The 16,620-nt window shown below is 31.4% G+C and overlaps 4 protein-coding genes across 20 annotated transcripts; 1 reads left to right on the top strand and 3 right to left on the bottom strand.

The window, feature by feature from the left end:
* The first annotated feature begins 496 nt into the window (after positions 1-496).
* On the top strand, positions 497-6,275 carry Rtgef (Rho-type guanine nucleotide exchange factor). Of its 6 annotated transcripts, none has more exons than XM_070308304.1 (13): positions 497-617; positions 681-888; positions 1,009-1,135; positions 1,275-1,455; positions 1,541-1,756; positions 1,848-2,046; positions 2,143-2,367; positions 2,471-2,549; positions 2,751-2,872; positions 4,611-4,788; positions 4,862-4,963; positions 5,050-5,134; positions 5,400-6,275. In XM_070308304.1, exons 2-13 carry the CDS (start codon positions 820-822, stop codon positions 5,551-5,553), a joined length of 1,737 nt encoding a protein of 578 aa, XP_070164405.1. In that variant the 5' UTR covers positions 497-617; positions 681-819; the 3' UTR covers positions 5,554-6,275. The 6 variants fall into 6 exon arrangements, with proteins under 6 accessions (XP_070164405.1, XP_070164403.1, XP_070164402.1 ...); XM_070308302.1 differs by having other exon boundaries at positions 4,608-4,788; positions 5,053-5,134; positions 5,400-6,274; XM_070308301.1 differs by having other exon boundaries at positions 4,608-4,788; positions 5,400-6,273.
* Med11 (mediator complex subunit 11) lies at positions 5,801-6,797 on the bottom strand. The gene is made up of 4 exons (XM_070308311.1): positions 6,759-6,797; positions 6,536-6,657; positions 6,174-6,314; positions 5,801-6,106 (listed from the first exon to the last, which is right to left on the bottom strand). Exons 2-4 carry the CDS (start codon positions 6,609-6,611, stop codon positions 5,985-5,987), a joined length of 339 nt encoding a protein of 112 aa, XP_070164412.1. The 5' UTR covers positions 6,612-6,657; positions 6,759-6,797; the 3' UTR covers positions 5,801-5,984.
* Positions 6,798-8,015: 1,218 nt separating this feature from the next.
* Positions 8,016-9,398, bottom strand: LOC138940001 (cytochrome b-c1 complex subunit Rieske, mitochondrial). Its single transcript, XM_070308449.1, has 4 exons — positions 9,296-9,398; positions 8,964-9,110; positions 8,611-8,788; positions 8,016-8,307 (listed from the first exon to the last, which is right to left on the bottom strand). Exons 1-4 carry the CDS (start codon positions 9,396-9,398, stop codon positions 8,016-8,018), a joined length of 720 nt encoding a protein of 239 aa, XP_070164550.1.
* Positions 9,399-9,490: 92 nt separating this feature from the next.
* Positions 9,491-14,022, bottom strand: LOC138939893 (vanin-like protein 1). 12 transcript variants are annotated; one of them, XM_070308190.1, is made up of 9 exons: positions 13,775-14,022; positions 12,332-12,401; positions 12,205-12,254; positions 11,633-11,782; positions 11,348-11,494; positions 11,105-11,265; positions 10,811-11,025; positions 10,624-10,728; positions 9,491-10,544 (listed from the first exon to the last, which is right to left on the bottom strand). In XM_070308190.1, exons 2-9 carry the CDS (start codon positions 12,399-12,401, stop codon positions 9,772-9,774), a joined length of 1,671 nt encoding a protein of 556 aa, XP_070164291.1. In that variant the 5' UTR covers positions 13,775-14,022; the 3' UTR covers positions 9,491-9,771. The 12 variants fall into 12 exon arrangements, with proteins under 12 accessions (XP_070164291.1, XP_070164292.1, XP_070164294.1 ...); XM_070308191.1 differs by having other exon boundaries at positions 13,844-14,022; XM_070308193.1 differs by lacking the exon at positions 13,775-14,022 and adding an exon at positions 12,922-13,031.
* Positions 14,023-16,620: the final 2,598 nt, after the last annotated feature.

Raw genomic sequence — 16,620 nt, 5'->3', positions numbered from 1 at the left:
TATTTTCGTTTCAATGTTTAATCAAGATTAATGAAGATAATAAATCTTGCGCTTCGAGCGATTCACACAAATGTATCAAAAGATGAGTTCAAAAATTTTACTCGTAGAATAAAGTAGCATTTAATTGACCAATCAGGGAAAAGAAATCTTTATATTCTGATTGGTCAAAACAATTTCATTGTCCTGATTGGTCAATTAGAAGCTACTCTACCCCATGGGTAGGATTTTCGAATACATCCACGGATTAGCAAGAGTTGGCGGGATATTTAAATCAACACGTAACATATACACAAAATAAATTTATATACGAAATAAAATTGATGAAAAAAAAAAATATGACTCTTTCCTCCAATGTATTTTTCGTTTGTGTTTATGCCTTTTTCAAAAACAAGACGAATAGATATCTGTTGATGACGTATAGTCACGTGGCGTGCAGATGTATTTATTTATAGATAGCGAGTGTAATTCAGCAAATGTGCATGTGTGTAAGATACCTATACCATCGCATTTATGCTAATAGCTGATACAGGCCTACAGGCATTCAGTGCATTCACTGGCATTCACAGGCGTGCGACCAACTCTTGACAGAAGCGAAAAGAAGAATACTTGGAATATATGTATGACACAATATTCTTCGTGTTATGACGTTTGGATGCCTATGAGCTATGTTATAATTCCAGGGCAAATGCCTTCTTACGCGCTTCGAAAGCCAGACGTTTGAAGGCTGAACGTTGTTCCCGTGACAAGGAAATGCGCGGTGATACCACTTTAGTTCCTTGATGTTCTTTTACGATTTGCAATCAACGAAACACGAAAATTATGTCGAAGCCCGATGCACCGAAATTTGTTATAGCGCTTTTTTCCTTTAAAGGGAAGAATAACGATGAGGTATGTAAAAGAAGAAGAATACCTCCCATTGAGTGATACTTGAGAATATCGGAACAATATATTATCGTAATTTCCAAAATATGTTTTTTTTTTAATCACGCAACATTCTCATTCTTTTAGTTGTGTTTTAAGAAGGGAGATATAATAACGATAACTCAGGTGGATGATGAAGGCTGGTGGGAAGGTACACTACACGACAAAACTGGTTGGTTTCCCTCGAATTATGTCAAAGAATATAGAATTCCAGGTACAGTGTGTATATTTATAAATTCTCTAAATAGATTTAAATATATTAAAATTTTAATACTTTGATAATTATGCATGATTAATCTGGTTTCAATTCTTGTAACATTTTATATACTGTCTGATGAATAAACATGTAATAGATGCTGGTCATACATCAATCAAAACATCTCCAGAAAGGAGTCCGCAAGAATCATCACCTGCTTATCAGAAACTTAATCGCGACATAGTATTGAAGGATATTGTAGATTCTGAGAGAGTAAATGTAGCAGAACTACAAGGTTTAGTGAATAACTTTTTACAACCTCTTGAAGCATCAAATATGTAAGTTATATAATAAAATATATAAAGAAAAAAATATATATGTTATATATTATAAAAACTTACAATTATATATATATACATATAGACTGAAGAAAGATGAATATAAACAGCTACTTGGTAATATACACGAAATCTTGGAAACTCATCAATGTCTGTTGACAAATTTGGAAGCAACCATTTTACAAGGACTTTCTGCAAGAGTAGGGAATCTTTTTCTAACTATTGCGCCGAGACTAAAATCTATTCATACTACATATTGTAATAATCATCCACAAGCTGTTTGTATATTAGATAGATACAGGTAGCTACTGAAAGAGATATAAGATTAGTTTATTAAATCTGTAGTTTTATTATGATCAAATATATTCATTATACATATTATTATGTTTTAGAGATGAATTAAATGAATTTATGGAGCGTAGTGGAGCAATATCACCTGGTATATTGGTATTAACCACTGGCCTTAGTAAGCCATTTCGAAGATTGGATAAGTATTCTGCTATGCTTCAAGAATTAGAAAGATATACCGAAAAGAATCATCCCGATAGAGGAGATACTCAACGTAGTATAACTGTATATAGGGAAATCACAGTATGATAATCTTGTTCTCTATATACAAAACATTGTTGTTAACATTTAATTGCATTTAAATTTATTCTTTATGATATGATCTGTTTTTATTGTTAGGATCATTGTGCTTCTATACGTAAGCAACGTGAGTTGGCGCTTCAAATATTAACCAGTGGAATCAAAGGCTGGGAAGGTGAAGAATTAAGTTCGTTAGGCGAGATTATTCGCGTTGGAGCTGTAACTCTGGCAACTGTAGATCGCAGAGATAGATATTTTGTTTTGTTTCCCACCACACTGCTAGTACTTAGTACCAGTCCCAGGATGAGTTCCTTCATTTATGAGGTATATATTTGGAAATATTTCTATTATATATATATACACTGATTTAATAATACAACTTTAATATACAATAATCTCATTTTGTGCATTGCAATTATTTGTATAGGGAAAACTTCCATTAACTGGTATTAATGTAACTGGAATTGAAGATACGGATGAAATAAGAAATGCTCTTGAAATTACTGGTACGATTATTATTATAATTTTATATGTATCGTAATTCTATCTTATAACGGACATAACAAATGTCATTTTATGATTTAGAAAACGGTAATGAGGAAATATATGAACAAATCCGTCTACTTTTCTTACATTGCAAAATGATACAATTATTTTTTAAGCTAGTAGTTTGTATAAATAATGTAATGCGATATGTATCTTTTAAGGACCAATGATTGAGAGTATTGTCGTGTTATGCGCCACAAAGGAAGAAAGACAGCGTTGGATTGATCTCTTGATTCAGGAACAAGGCACTAGTAGCCTCTTGAAATCACCAACAGTGTCTCGTGTGAGTTGTCATCATCCTCCATACGCGCGACTCTCGAGATATTTTGCGAAGCTCGTGAGGAGAAAAGTCATATATCCCGAATTAATGAAAAAGTTGTTATATATACAATATGTTTTGAAGCCAGACTTGAGCAATGTAAAAATGAGAAAATGTAATGTGACTTATATTATTTTAACTGCTAGTAGCAGTGGAGGATCAGAGTCAAACACATCCACTGAAAGTAATGTACAGGAGCAGCCACGAATACTGCGTAAATCTTCGTTAATACTGGATGTTAGATACGTGGTAGATAATACTGATCTTAGTACGGTGGGACTCGCGAACACTACCTCATTCACGAATTTCGCACCGAGAGTCGATCGCTATACCTTCGAAACTAGTAAAAGTTTACCGGCCGTTGCCACAATGAGTCACGTCCTGCCGCTCGCGTCAAGCAAATCCTATACACCGAAATTTCATACGCGCTGTAATGAATTTTGTCGGGAACATTTGGAAATACCAGACGACCAAGAGCACAGCGGTCTAACGATGAATTATTCGAAAACCATCGAACTCTATCCAAAGATGTCGGAGATTCAATATTCGACGACATCCAACCAGAAAAATAGCAGTAAAAATAGCGTAAAAAGAGAAACATGCGCAAACAATAGTTTACGGTCATCGGATTCGGGAATGGCCGAAAGTTATCGCTTGAATTCATCGGAAATTAATTCCTGTTACAAGTCGTATGCATCTAGTCATACCAAGTATACAGATCCTGTAAGAACATCTCATAGCGAAAGCGATAATGATGAGAATAAGTTTGAGCATCAGTGTATTTGCACTTCGCCATTTGGCTCTACACCTCGAGACAGTGCCCGTTCTCTAGCTTCATCCAAAAATATTGATGAATGTACAAGTCTTGCAAAATCTAGCGATAGGGATGCGAATAACGATCCGAATAGTAGCGAGAAAAGAATTCAAGAAACTCTATTAACTCATCCTCTGATAAATTATGGAAATGTACAAGGAAAGAGGTATACGCAACCGATACCGTACGCACATCAATGTGTAATTAAGAAAATCGGGAGACATGTAGTTCGTCCAATACAGCCGATTATGGAGGAACATGACGAACCAACTAATCAAGTGTATTCATCTGGACTGTATGCTCATTGGTGGCTCAAGAAATCTATCCCGATATTTGGATACACGGAACAAGGCAAGCTTCCATGGCATGGCTGTTTCTTTGATCTCACTTCAGTTTTTTAACCATTGTTAGTGTTTTTACTAATTATCATTTTTCACCGAAAATAGTATGTCCTTATTTCACAGCCATGTTGTGTGAAGTAAGCTATTGCTTTACTAACACAATATACATTATAGGATAGTTTTAAAAAACGTCACAAATTTTTCTGCACATACCTTTATTTATCACATTGCCATCACTTTGTGAAAAATTCCATTGACTTTGATTAGGTACAGCTTTGGCTTCTAGGTAGGGCGTGCACTCTAAACTGATACAACTATGTATTTTATATTCTTAAGATAATTTCTAATTAAACGTAGGATCACAAAAAAGTAGAATAAAAGGTTCTGTAATAATAGAAAATATTAATATAATTATATACATATTATATATATAATAGTTTCAACACACTTTAACTAGATAAATTTTTAAGCTATGCATGAAATAATAGAAATATTTTAAATTAATGTTCTCTTGAAATATTATAAATGATATTGTATATTGTAGCAGATGAACAACCAGTTGAACGGGAAGCACCAGCGGCCGATAATGGAGCATTGCACATCTCCAGGAATTAAGACACCTTGGAGTCTTGCATCATTAAGACCTGCTTCTCCCTTATATTCTCTTAAGAGTTTTGGAAAAATAGATACTACCACAGATACATCACGCCTACAACGATCATGCAGTAAGATTTATCTGTATTGAATAAATATTAGATTTTTTAAAAATCATTTTCTATTGTATGTTTTACATCATAGACGAGCGACAGTTTGAAGAAGATGCAATCATATTGAAAGTAATAGAGGGTTATTGTCTTTCTGTCAATGCTAGATTTACTGTACATTCTGGAGAATCTAATTGTAAGTGATGAAAGATAATTATTAACGATTTGCTGTGTAAACTTTTCAAGATATTTCATGTATCATGAAGAAATTATGCTTTTCAGCAATGTTAGATTATGATTCACAAAAATCACGCGATAGGATATCATCTGCGTATAATAGAGGCAACTGGGAATCTTGTAATGACAGGTAAATGTAAAAAAATTAATATTATTTTGAAAAAAATACTCGTCTTATCCTCTATTGCAACAAATATACTCAAATCTGATAATTTCTACAAAAGTCAAACATTGCTTGCTTAAACTTTTCCTAGAACTCCACTTTGTTATCATCTTATTGTTCATTTGATTAATTCAGAAAAAATTGAGACATTATTTGGCAGAGATTCATAAAGATAGTTAATATATCGGTGCGATATTGTATATGTCAATATTAATGTATATTTTATATACAGAACATTATCTGAAACGGTTAAAACCCTGAAGAATCAAATGACGGATCTACAATCACAAATGTCACTACTAACAAAGCAATTAGACGAAGAGAGAAGATCACGACTTTCATTAGCTGCTACAGTAAAACGTAGTATGGGAGTCATAGATGGATAAGGATATCGATAATATCAAAGAAAGGGGTGTAATTATAAGATGAGTGTTTTAAAATAAATTGTTCATAATGTTCATATTTTACACGTACAAGTTAATCATAAAACGCATTATATATGTTGCGTATTGTTGGAATGTTTTCATAAAGTTTACTATTTGTTACATACACATACGCGCGCGTGTACCAAACACATTTATATGATGAGCATAGGATAAAGACAGACGATATATAAAGAAATTATTTATGTATTTTTTTAGTATATTATACATTTAGAAATAAAAGAAATATCCAGAAAATTGTGTGTATCATTATAAAATTCACATTGAAAATATGTAAATTTATTCAAATAATCTGTATTTAGAAAAAAATGTCTCAAATTATATTAATATTATTCATATTTACAGTTTAACATTTTATGAGAAGAGTTATATACTCATCGTAACTTATTTTTTATACGTTCCAGTTCATTAACTCTACTTCGTGCATGCTCCAATCTATGCCATGCCATTTGTAATACTTTCTGACTGGCATATCCAGAACCTTCGTGCGGTTGACCTATAATATACATTATTACAGATATATTGAAGATACAGATATTGTAAAGCAAATATATATTCTGTACCTGTAGAAACCTGTGTAAGATAATTAATTTGTTCACTCAATTTAGACTCCAACTGTCCTAGTGTTTTTAAAAATTGATGCGTCTGCGATTCTGCCTGTTTTAAACTTGATTTCTCTTTACTCAATTCCATGCAAGCTTGTCCTATGTATAATATAAATATATATATATATATATATCTTAATCGCATATGAATATCAAGTATTTTGCATTACATAATTATTTTTATATTTTATTTCTATAATTTTTATATATGTTTTATCTTGTACGATGTATCTGTATGTGTATACTTTGATATACAAGAAAGTTGTATTAAATGAGAGAAAAAAAGCTATTAACACGATTATGAAGCATTTAATAATTACCTGCACTCTGTAAACATATTATAATGTCCTTCTCGATAGTCTCCAAAATCTGAATTCTTTCCATCGGCGGTGTCATTGCGTTTTTTTATTTGTATTTACAGCTATTTTTTTAATTAGGATACCTATAAAAATCCGTTATTAGAGAAAATAAATTTCACTCATATCTTAATCCAATTTATTGTTCACAATGAAAAGACTGAAAAATATTATAAACAAGACTTACAACGTAGGTTAGAGCGTCGATAAAAAAGACGGAGGTTGGTTTGACGGAGAATCGATTGTACCGCGCTTAACTCTTATTGGTCCGCCGTTTCGATCGATATTATCGATACTATCGCGAGACGAAATTGCGATTGTCGAAATCTTGAACTGCGAGTAACGAACTGCGAGTAACTGGTCGCGTCGCGCTTGTAGTCGCATATCATTCCTCGAGATTTCTCGCGATTATTATTGTTTAAAAATGTGTTGCGGGCGCGATTGAATGTCGAAAGTGTTTGTTTTAACGTAAATATACATGGATAACGTGCGCGATATCCAACGTACGCCAATATCACGCGGAATAACCGCGTTCCGTGTACGTGTGCGCATGTGTAAGTGCTCGAATCGGGCAAAAGCTATTAACGCGTATTTCGCATTATTTTCTCGCCGAAATGTATTTTGCCATAGTAAAAACTGTCGAAAGTGTTTGTCTTAACGCGAAGTAACCGCGTCTCTGTGTATGTGTAAGTGATCGAGTTTAGCCGAAAGCAAACGTGTATTTCGCGTTGTTCTCTCGTCAGAAATCTAAAACGTCCAAGCGAAACTGATTGTCGAAAGTGTTTGTGTTAACGTAAACATACCTGATGTAATGCCAATATCGCGATTTCGGAGGTATCGGTCATTGCATCTTCGCATATTTCATCTTATTTCCTCGCCGAAATGTGTTTCATCGGAGCAAAAATGCAGTTAATTGCAAAGTCATCGTCGGGTATGTATATATATATGTATTCCATTCGAATTTTAATATTTAATTTAATTTATTTAATCTAAACTCAAGTAGCAAATTGACGTTATTCAAACGTCTTGCTATTTGAGAAAGCGACGACGGTAACATCCTTTCTTTTAACAAAAGATTATTAATTAAAATTATTATTGTCTGTGTGTGAGAGACGACATTCAAAAATATTTTCCTTCTAAAATTTATAACATTCTTGTATCAAAAAATCAAACTTTATTTTTAATTATATTATTGGGGAATTTTATAAAATCGTTTTATATAATTTCCATAAATTTTCGATTTTGATTTTTGTGCAGCAACATTGCAACATTGTAGCAACATTGCGGCAATGTTGCTGCAATATTGCTGCAATGTTCTGTGCAGTATGGGGTTATCGTGGAAAAAAAAAATATATATATATATATATATTTCCTACAACGATGTCGCATAAGCTGTGATTCATACTCGTTTAATATCTATTTCAATCTAAAAAAAATACACACATCATCCGATAATGATCCTGTTGTCGGTTATAAATTTGTACTCGGGTATCTCTAAATTGGTCGCCGCCGGGCCTTTTCGTATGCGACCGGACGCGTCAAAATGCGAACCGTGACATGGACAGAAAAAGCCGCCCGGTATAATGCCGGCATTCGGAATTGGTACGCATCCCAAGTGTGTGCAGATCCCCAGGACGACCAACCACTCCGGCCTTTTGACCCTGTCGTCGTCCGTTTCCGGATCGCGTAGCCCCGATAAGTTCATGGCTCTCTCCTGCTCGATAATCGATCGAGATCTGTATATATATTAATAAGCAATATTATTCTTGTTGTTCGCCAAAAATAAGTTCATCGACTGTACGGAAATTTATTTTGAATTACGAAAATATAATACGCGTGTGTAAAATCCAAAAATCAAAATAAAAATTTCTCATGACGAATGATATACAGTGAATTCAAAAAATTAATTTGGTTAAATAATATTAAATGAAAGTTGAATGTTGAAAATTGAGTAATGATTTTTTAAAACGGCAACTATTCAGAATTTTTGTTATCTTTTTCCTTAGCTTATAATTATTAATGTGCATTAGATCTTTTACCGGTGATAAATAAAAACAGGTTTTCCGCGCCACTTAACGACCGATACTTTTCCTTCCGGTATATTATCTAATTTCACTTCTAATTGAGCTTCCGCCAATATATCTCGCGAAGGCGACAAGAAAAGTACATAATGTAATAAGTGAGCTTTGAAGGTATATAATGCAGCAACTCCACCAGCTGAAAACATCATATATATATATATATATATTTAATTTTTCACGCTCTCTCTTTAATATTTGCATTGTATATCTGTATATTATCATAGAAAAGAGACATTTTTTAAATGAACAATATACGAACAAATGTTATAAAACAGTGTAAATATCTTAAATAAAATTTTTTTGAATCGCACCGAAAGAGGCAACGCAGCTCAAGGCTTTTCTTTTATCGGCATTTTTCGCAGCCGGTTTATCGGGATCTTGCGTGGATTTTCGTCGATATTCTTCGAAATTAGGCCTCGGTATATCAGCATGGGCATATCTGTACAATTTCTTGAAATCTGAATCAAAATAATACGAAAAGAATTATATATATATATAATGACTTTGTCGTTTATTAAAGACAGATAAAAATATGTCCCATTACTCGTTACATTTGTATAATTGTCAATGATAACAAATTTAGAATAGAAAATATCTCAAAAGTATATAAAAAAAGTTTATATTTTTATATATAGATACTTACGGTTTATTGGATACGGTCGTAGCAAGAATGATAGATATTTATCGTAATTCGTGATGAAGATATTGAAAATGTATGACTTTGTAAAAGACATTTTTATTAACATTAACACATTATCGATACATTTATATATTATCACTATGACTTATTTGGCATATATATACATATGTTTAATATCTGAAGTTTCGCGAAACTTATGTATGTTCTTTTTTTTCTCACTTCAATTGTCAAAAATATAAAAGATTATACATATAAATATATATAATATATCTGATATTAAAAATTAAAATTTAAAAGTGAAATAGTTGAACTATATTAAAGTTATTCAAAAATCATTAACAGAGATCTATACATAAGAGATACAATTTCTAAACGTGTATATAAAAAAAAGATATATATATATATATATATATTGTATATATTTAATGTACGCATAGATAGATGTGTACAATATTGCTGCATGCGTAAAATATTACAAATTACAATCTTGATAGGCACAAACTCACTAATAAAGCTATGAAATAATATATATCATCAAAAACTATTCTACTTGCATTGTTCTTATTAAAGTATCTCGAATATATTCCAAACGTTGTTAGATTATTTGTATTATTATTTAAGAGCATACTAATGTGCACATGATCATCATGAATATGTTCGTTATACGTCCAGTTTTCGGAAAGAGGAAGTAAATCTGAACGTAACGTGGATGGCATGATCAAAATATCCTTATAATCGTAGAACGTTGTATCGATTTCAATTCTGCTGAATACAGTTTTCGAATCTTGTACAGAACCGCACGATGAGACCGAGTCATTTAAACATTGAACTATACCGCATGCGCGTACGCCAGCTTCAACGGTAGCGTAAAGACGAATACCACTAAAAGCTATTAAACGATATTTTTTACTTGGATCTATTGTCACAACTTCTACTTTAAAATCACAGCAGAAGCCATTCTTGCAGACATTTTTCGTGACATTTTCTTCCAAGGAAAATGTTTCAAAGACATTAATATTATCATGCATCAAAAATATGATATCGTTATCTTCCATTGTGCTTGCAAATTGCTTTTTCCATAATTCCTCCGTATGTACATTCTCCTTTTTATAGTTATAAACTTTATGATCGTAATCCTTTGAATGATCGTGATGGTCTTTATTAAATATCTTTTTCTTTTTGGGCACTTCAAATACCAATATTTCATCGCGTGTAGTTTTAGACATTATTGCTTTACCTATTCCTTCACGACCTGCATGATATATTATCTTGTACAGATATTTGCATGACAAATCTCTTATAATCAACATATAAAATGTAAATTTGATTACCTAAATAAATTCCACTGCCGGTATTGCCAGAAGCAGGTTCATTATAACCGGAAACTAACAAATTTACATCTTCACTAAACGACCATCCTGCTTGTGTTTGTACAGCTGAAATAATAAATAATATCCTGTTTCATACTATATTTTGATGAAACTAAATTATTAGGCAAAAAAAATCTATCACATTTACCTGTTAAGAATGGGGCTTCAGAAAACCATGCTGTAGGATACACAATGTCAGTAACTTGATGGACCCTTGTTAATTGTAATGCAGGCTCGTGAAATAATATATCAAAACATATAAAAGTTCCAAATTTGACTCCAAAATCAGTATCGAAAATCACTATTTCCGGTTTTGATGTCACATTAAATTGTTGTTCGCCAAAAAGATTCGTTTTACGATATCTATATTTATCATAATTAGACATCATCAGTATAATGTTAGATCGCACGCACATTGCAGTGTTAATGATAATAAAGATACCTGGCAATAATCTTTCCCGTACGATCAAATACAACATTGCTATTATAATAAAACATCTTATCTTTTGGACATACATCTTCAACGCAAGGCAGTTTCTCAGCAATATTGATTACCACATAGATTGTATTGTTTCTTGCAGCACATGATATCTTTTTCAATGCCTATAGATTTTTTATAATAATTAAAAATTTTGATTACTCATTTCGTGATATTAAAAGATTTTACAATACACAATGTACATACCTCACTGACTTCAATAGTACTGTCAGTACAAGGTGTATAATTAAATGAAGCAGCAGGAATAATAGTTGTCCAATCTTGCATTTCTTCCCTTTTGGGAAGTTTAACTGTTGTTAATCCATCTTCGGGGAAAACAATTATATCAGCATTCTAAAAAAAAGTATATTTAAATGTTTTAAATAACTTTTATGTACATAATGTGCATTGGCAAGGATATACTTTGTGTCAAACTACATTAATCTCTTTATATGAAACATTTAAAATTAATCTTTTCTTAAAAATGCTTACGTATCCTCTAGCTGTTTCAATGTGCTTCACATATGCATCAGAATTTTTCTTCAAAGTCCCATTACCATCTGTTGCATATTCTGGATGATATTCTACTACAGCTGCTATATAAGTTAATGAATCTGATGTTGATATCTGCGCCGGTGCTGACTATATTTTTGCAACAAACAAAACTGTTATTTTAATGATAACCAAAATTGTACTTCTTATTGATAGATAAAAGAGAGAATAAGGACATAATTTCTTAAAATAAATAATTACTATTGCAGAATATTTGAAAAGAATAAATCTTGCTACATTTTTGCACAGAAAGTATGATCGCAACGACAAATATAGAATATATTGTCTGTCGATAAAAGAATAAAAGTTTTTGGAATGGTTTTTGGAACTGTTTCAAATTTTAAGATAAGAGAATGCAACGTGTATTAAGAATATACATAGTAATCGAATTGTAAATAAAAGACGAAAGCTGTCCAGATTTGATAATTTAAATTTTCACAAATTCAAAATAGATAAAAAATTGGAAAACAATTGACAAAAAATAGTATTTATATGAGTTGCGTAATACTCACAATAAAGTTTTCATTGCAGTAATCTTCATTCGCTCCATCGGTACAATCTTCTTCTCCATCACATTTAAATGTAGATAATACACATATAAATTTAGATATTATTCTGAATATCAAAACATTTACTTACCAAGATTGCCATAACAACAAAAATTCAAGGAGCTATATATAAGCAGCAGGTCCACGATACGTGTCCTCATCTGCAAAAGAAAATGTCAAAGTTTTATTGTGATGAAATAAATTAAACTCTTCCAACTAATATTTCACTCAGTCCTTTGAATGTATATTATATTAAATTTGACATAAAAGTAGAATTAAAATATAAGTAGCTGTTGTAAATAGTATAGAACTTGATGCGATAGCTGTGCGCATGCTATTAGAAAACTTATAACAATCTATCGATAATTCATATTTGACAATGTCTCTTTATAATAGAACTTTCAGAGCTGAACATTTTATTTCCTTCTAAACTTTTGTATAATATAAATTAGGTATTTTACAATATTTAATTAAAAAAGTTGAGTAAACAGAATTCATATATAGTATATACATGTAAATAATATCTCTAATATAAATATTTGCATAATATTTTACGAATTTTAACGTGTCTTGTCTTGCGAATTTAAGTTATTTTCCACTGATTTAAAACTACGTAGTTGTCTATTTATAGTAAATATACATAACCAGAAAAAAAATAAACGCCTCATTCTCTCTACATACTTTAAAGCATTTCCTATCAGCTTATCATCAGCTTATCATATCGAGTCAATAAGACTTTTGTTGCAAAGTCAATTAACAGAAGCATCATGCGTGTCATTATTATCTACAGATACAAAAATACGTTATGCGCATGAATACTCTAGGTACCCGTTAGACAGAAAACAGCTGATGTGTCACAGGATAGCGCGGATATTTTCGAAACATGCATAAAATAAATGAAAGGCAAGAAAAAAAAGAAAAAGAAAAGAAAACCTAAAAATTAAACTAAAATTATATTAACAAAAATTGTTTTCCTTTTTTTTTTATTCGTGAAGAAAAATTTGTTAAGCCCGTATTAAATATGCATTGAGAATTGAAGATTGGAATTTGACTAATTAGAGCAAAAAAAAAAGAATTAAAATTTCTTTGTCCTGATCGGTCAGATCTCAATCTTGAATCATTTCAATCTTTAATACGTAGTCTAATATGCGTTTCAGACTTACTATTGAATAATGCGCAAAATTTGCATGTCTTGAAAACATTAACAAAGGTTGTTTCGATGCTCGTAAACAGAAAGAATAACTACTTCTTTGGCCATGAATAATTTTTCTGTGTGAGAAATAGTCAACTATATGGATATATGTCTCTTAGGCAGTTTTCTGCCACCACCAGGGATTTGCATTTACATAAAATCTTTCCCATAAAATCTATTCGTATAGAACGCGCTGACGAAGCTCGCACGGAAAGAAACGTATACCGGAACATTTTCGCGCGCTATAAACTAACAACTTAAATTAAAATAAAATAACTTTTGAACACATATCCAATATCGCAAGGTAGTGTGTCTCGTTGAGAGAAATTCTAATATAATTACCCCGGTAAATCACTTTGCCAACTACTCGCGATAACAGCTAGTATCTCACATCCGGAGCGTAATGCTTACTCTGGTGCACCTCGTGGCAGATTCAAGTTCCTTTCACGCGCGCTGACTCGGCTTTTCTCTCGAAGCGTCCTGTGTGTTCTGTCCTGTATTCCGATTCCCCACCCGATATTATAGTATGTCACGTATAATATGATATCGGTTGTACCCGGGTGGGGAATCGGAACACAGCCCTGGATGAATGTGCACGGCGATTGGAATCACGCGCTGGGGACTTTCCCGTTTATATATGTATACATATATACATTTATACAATACGCGTAATACGCTGTGCTCTCGAGGAACGAGGAAAATTTGTGGTATTGTGCATAGGATGATTCACAGAAATTAAAAAGCATATACTGTAATGGTCAAATTCATAAAAATGTAAGATACTTAGTTTATTTATATATATGTATTCCGAAATTCTCTTCTCGACAAAACGGTAATGACTCCATTCTCTGATCGAGTGAATTATTCACTTCAAAACGAGTAACACATTCATTTTACTTCAGAGTTAAACAGTTCACTTTTGTGAAAAGTGAATTTTCATTAATTACGAGTAGCAGTATTTCCACTGTCGCTTAAAGTGAATACTCGCGCTTCACTAGTTTGGAGTTCAATTTCACTCTAAGAAATTTAGAGAGTATAGTTTAAAAATTACTGTTTGGAATTAAAAATTGTTTTTTTTTTTTTTTTTATAATAAAGTTTTTTATTACAATGTTCCTAAGTTCTAATTGCTCTGTATACAAAGAATGATAAGAATCAATACTGATTAAAGTTTTATATCTCAAAATAGACACCGTTATATTTCGTTGCTTGATCGTTATAAAAAGTAATAATTTATACAGCTAGATTAATTTGTTTGATGTGAATTTTTATATCGCACCATAACATGAGCTTTTGTTTATCTCAATTATTGTAATAAGCATGTATTATAGCTATATAATAGCATTCCTGTCGTCTTTTTCAAAGCTGACGTAGTACGTTAACTGTATTTATGCTGGTAGTAAAATGCTAAATAAATCTTTTGTTTCATCATTTAATCTTATAATCACATTTTTATGTAATCATCAAAAGAGGTAAGAATATAACAGAGATAAAAGATAATGACGCCAAGATATTATTTTAGTCACACGATGTTTAGTCATACAATAATGCAAAATTTTTTTTATCATGAAAGAATGAATGCGTTATAAAAAAAAAAAAAAAAATTATTGTACGCATAGCATAGTAATAAATCGATTTTAACAAGTATAAATATGTATATATATACATTTGAATGTAAAACAATATATATATATTTGAAAATAGAATCTAGAACTTTTTCCGCAGACATAAAAGACAAAGACATATATTTTTTTTCCATAAAGATTGTATTTAAAATTATCTTTTTATTTATTAACAATTAATTTACACACATAGAATAGATGAGAAAGAACATGGATTCAAGACTTATTGGCAATTAATAAACATTTTTTTTCAATTTTAGTAATGCTGATTTTATATTTTATATATTATATATATGTTACGTAGATATATTAATTTCGTGAACTCGTTAGATGGTAACTCGACTGGTTTCTTCTCAAACATATACTTATTAACGCAGCGGTTCGAATCTTGGATAAATATACAGTCTTGCAAAATGTGTTACCATCATCGATATACCGATTGTGAATCTAAAAGTATATTCGTTCCGTATACGTGATACAATATTGTTTTGCAAAAAGGGATCTATGTACGGTATTTTGTGCGCGTGTGCGTGCGTGCATGTGCCTCACACATTATATATAACAAGAAAGTGCTTGAGAATCTAACAAGAAAATGTTTTTTTTTGTTAATGAAGTCATTTATCGTTCAAAACGATAAATATTATTGAAATGATAACAAGCAAGCGACAGAGGATAAGACCGGACAATTTTTAATTGTTTAAATTAGGGAACATGCTAGCAGTCGCAAGAAAAGAAGATTATTTCACTGTTAAAAAAAGATGAGAAAACAATCTTGTTACATATATATTACCAAAGAAAAATACACTATAATTCTTTAATTAAAAAAGTCCAATGAAATTGAAAATTATTCGTTTAATTATCGCATTATTGCTTATTAATGAAACGTAAAATATGCCTTTTTTTCTAAATTTCGTTCCTTATAATAATGCCAATATATTCTTTATCAATCTATTTATAGGACGCTTTACAAATAGCCAAAGCTCGGAGATAGCCCAATATATCTGTTTTTGCAAATATTTGTTTCTAAAGAAAATGGTTTAATTTCTATGACTGATCTGATACATCGTATTTTTTGTAGCATTCGCATAACATGATCCATACTCATATTTAGCGTAATTTGTAAATTTAATTTACTTAATGTAAAGATATAAATTTAAACAAAATATATTAACAATAAATGAATTAGACAGTTGATATTAAATATGTAATATAACATGAGTATTTACGGTATTTTTTTCGTCTGCAAACCCAGACAGCATAAAAGAAGGCCAAAAGACATCTTAAAAATGTCTAAAGGACGTCTAAGACGTCCTTAAATCGTCTTTTAAACATCTTTTGGGGGCATGTGCTGTCTGGAAATAGACAGCGCGATCGGAGTAATTTTGATCGGATTGATTGCTATCGAATTAAACCAAGTTTCGAGATTGTTTGATCCGTTGTATCAAGTTTGTTTAATTAGTGGTCCTAAAGTGATCATGATTGACCCTCAAGGGTTGTTAAGTATTGTATGAATCCGATCTTATCCTAATGGATTGAATCTTGAAATATAAACGAGATAATCTGCTTAT

The sequence above is a fragment of the Polyergus mexicanus genome, unplaced genomic scaffold, assembly GCF_030449975.1.
Source record: "Polyergus mexicanus isolate NDT 795.1 unplaced genomic scaffold, iyPolMexi1.0 SCAF_15, whole genome shotgun sequence".
NCBI classification, from domain to species: domain Eukaryota; kingdom Metazoa; phylum Arthropoda; class Insecta; order Hymenoptera; family Formicidae; genus Polyergus; species Polyergus mexicanus.
This window is presented reverse-complemented; position numbering and strand designations above follow the sequence as displayed.

What these genes read in the sequence shown, in the direction of transcription:
- Med11 (XM_070308311.1), bottom strand. Translation starts at nt 6,611, where the DNA reads ATGACACCGCCGATGGAAAGAATTCAGATTTTGGAGACTATCGAGAAG. An exon ending in AATATGTTTACAGAGTGCAG is followed by an intron (nt 6,315 to 6,535) that starts GTAATTATTAAA and finishes TATTATACATAG; the next exon opens with GACAAGCTTGCATGGAATTG. An exon ending in TCTTACACAGGTTTCTACAG is followed by an intron (nt 6,107 to 6,173) that starts GTACAGAATATA and finishes TGTATATTATAG; the next exon opens with GTCAACCGCACGAAGGTTCT.
- LOC138940001 (XM_070308449.1), bottom strand. Translation starts at nt 9,398, where the DNA reads ATGTTAATAAAAATGTCTTTTACAAAGTCATACATTTTCAATATCTTC. An exon ending in GAGCTGCGTTGCCTCTTTCG is followed by an intron (nt 8,789 to 8,963) that starts GTGCGATTCAAA and finishes TGATGTTTTCAG; the next exon opens with CTGGTGGAGTTGCTGCATTA. An exon ending in CCTGTTTTTATTTATCACCG is followed by an intron (nt 8,308 to 8,610) that starts GTAAAAGATCTA and finishes ATATATATACAG; the next exon opens with ATCTCGATCGATTATCGAGC.
- LOC138939893 (XM_070308190.1), bottom strand. Translation starts at nt 12,401, where the DNA reads ATGAGGACACGTATCGTGGACCTGCTGCTTATATATAGCTCCTTGAAT. An exon ending in ACTGCAATGAAAACTTTATT is followed by an intron (nt 11,783 to 12,204) that starts GTGAGTATTACG and finishes GCAAAAATATAG; the next exon opens with TCAGCACCGGCGCAGATATC. An exon ending in TGAAGCCCCATTCTTAACAG is followed by an intron (nt 10,729 to 10,810) that starts GTAAATGTGATA and finishes TTATTATTTCAG; the next exon opens with CTGTACAAACACAAGCAGGA.
- Rtgef (XM_070308298.1), top strand. Translation starts at nt 820, where the DNA reads ATGTCGAAGCCCGATGCACCGAAATTTGTTATAGCGCTTTTTTCCTTT. An exon ending in TGTATATTAGATAGATACAG is followed by an intron (nt 1,757 to 1,847) that starts GTAGCTACTGAA and finishes ATTATGTTTTAG; the next exon opens with AGATGAATTAAATGAATTTA. An exon ending in ATTTGGATACACGGAACAAG is followed by an intron (nt 4,074 to 4,607) that starts GCAAGCTTCCAT and finishes TGTATATTGTAG; the next exon opens with CAGATGAACAACCAGTTGAA.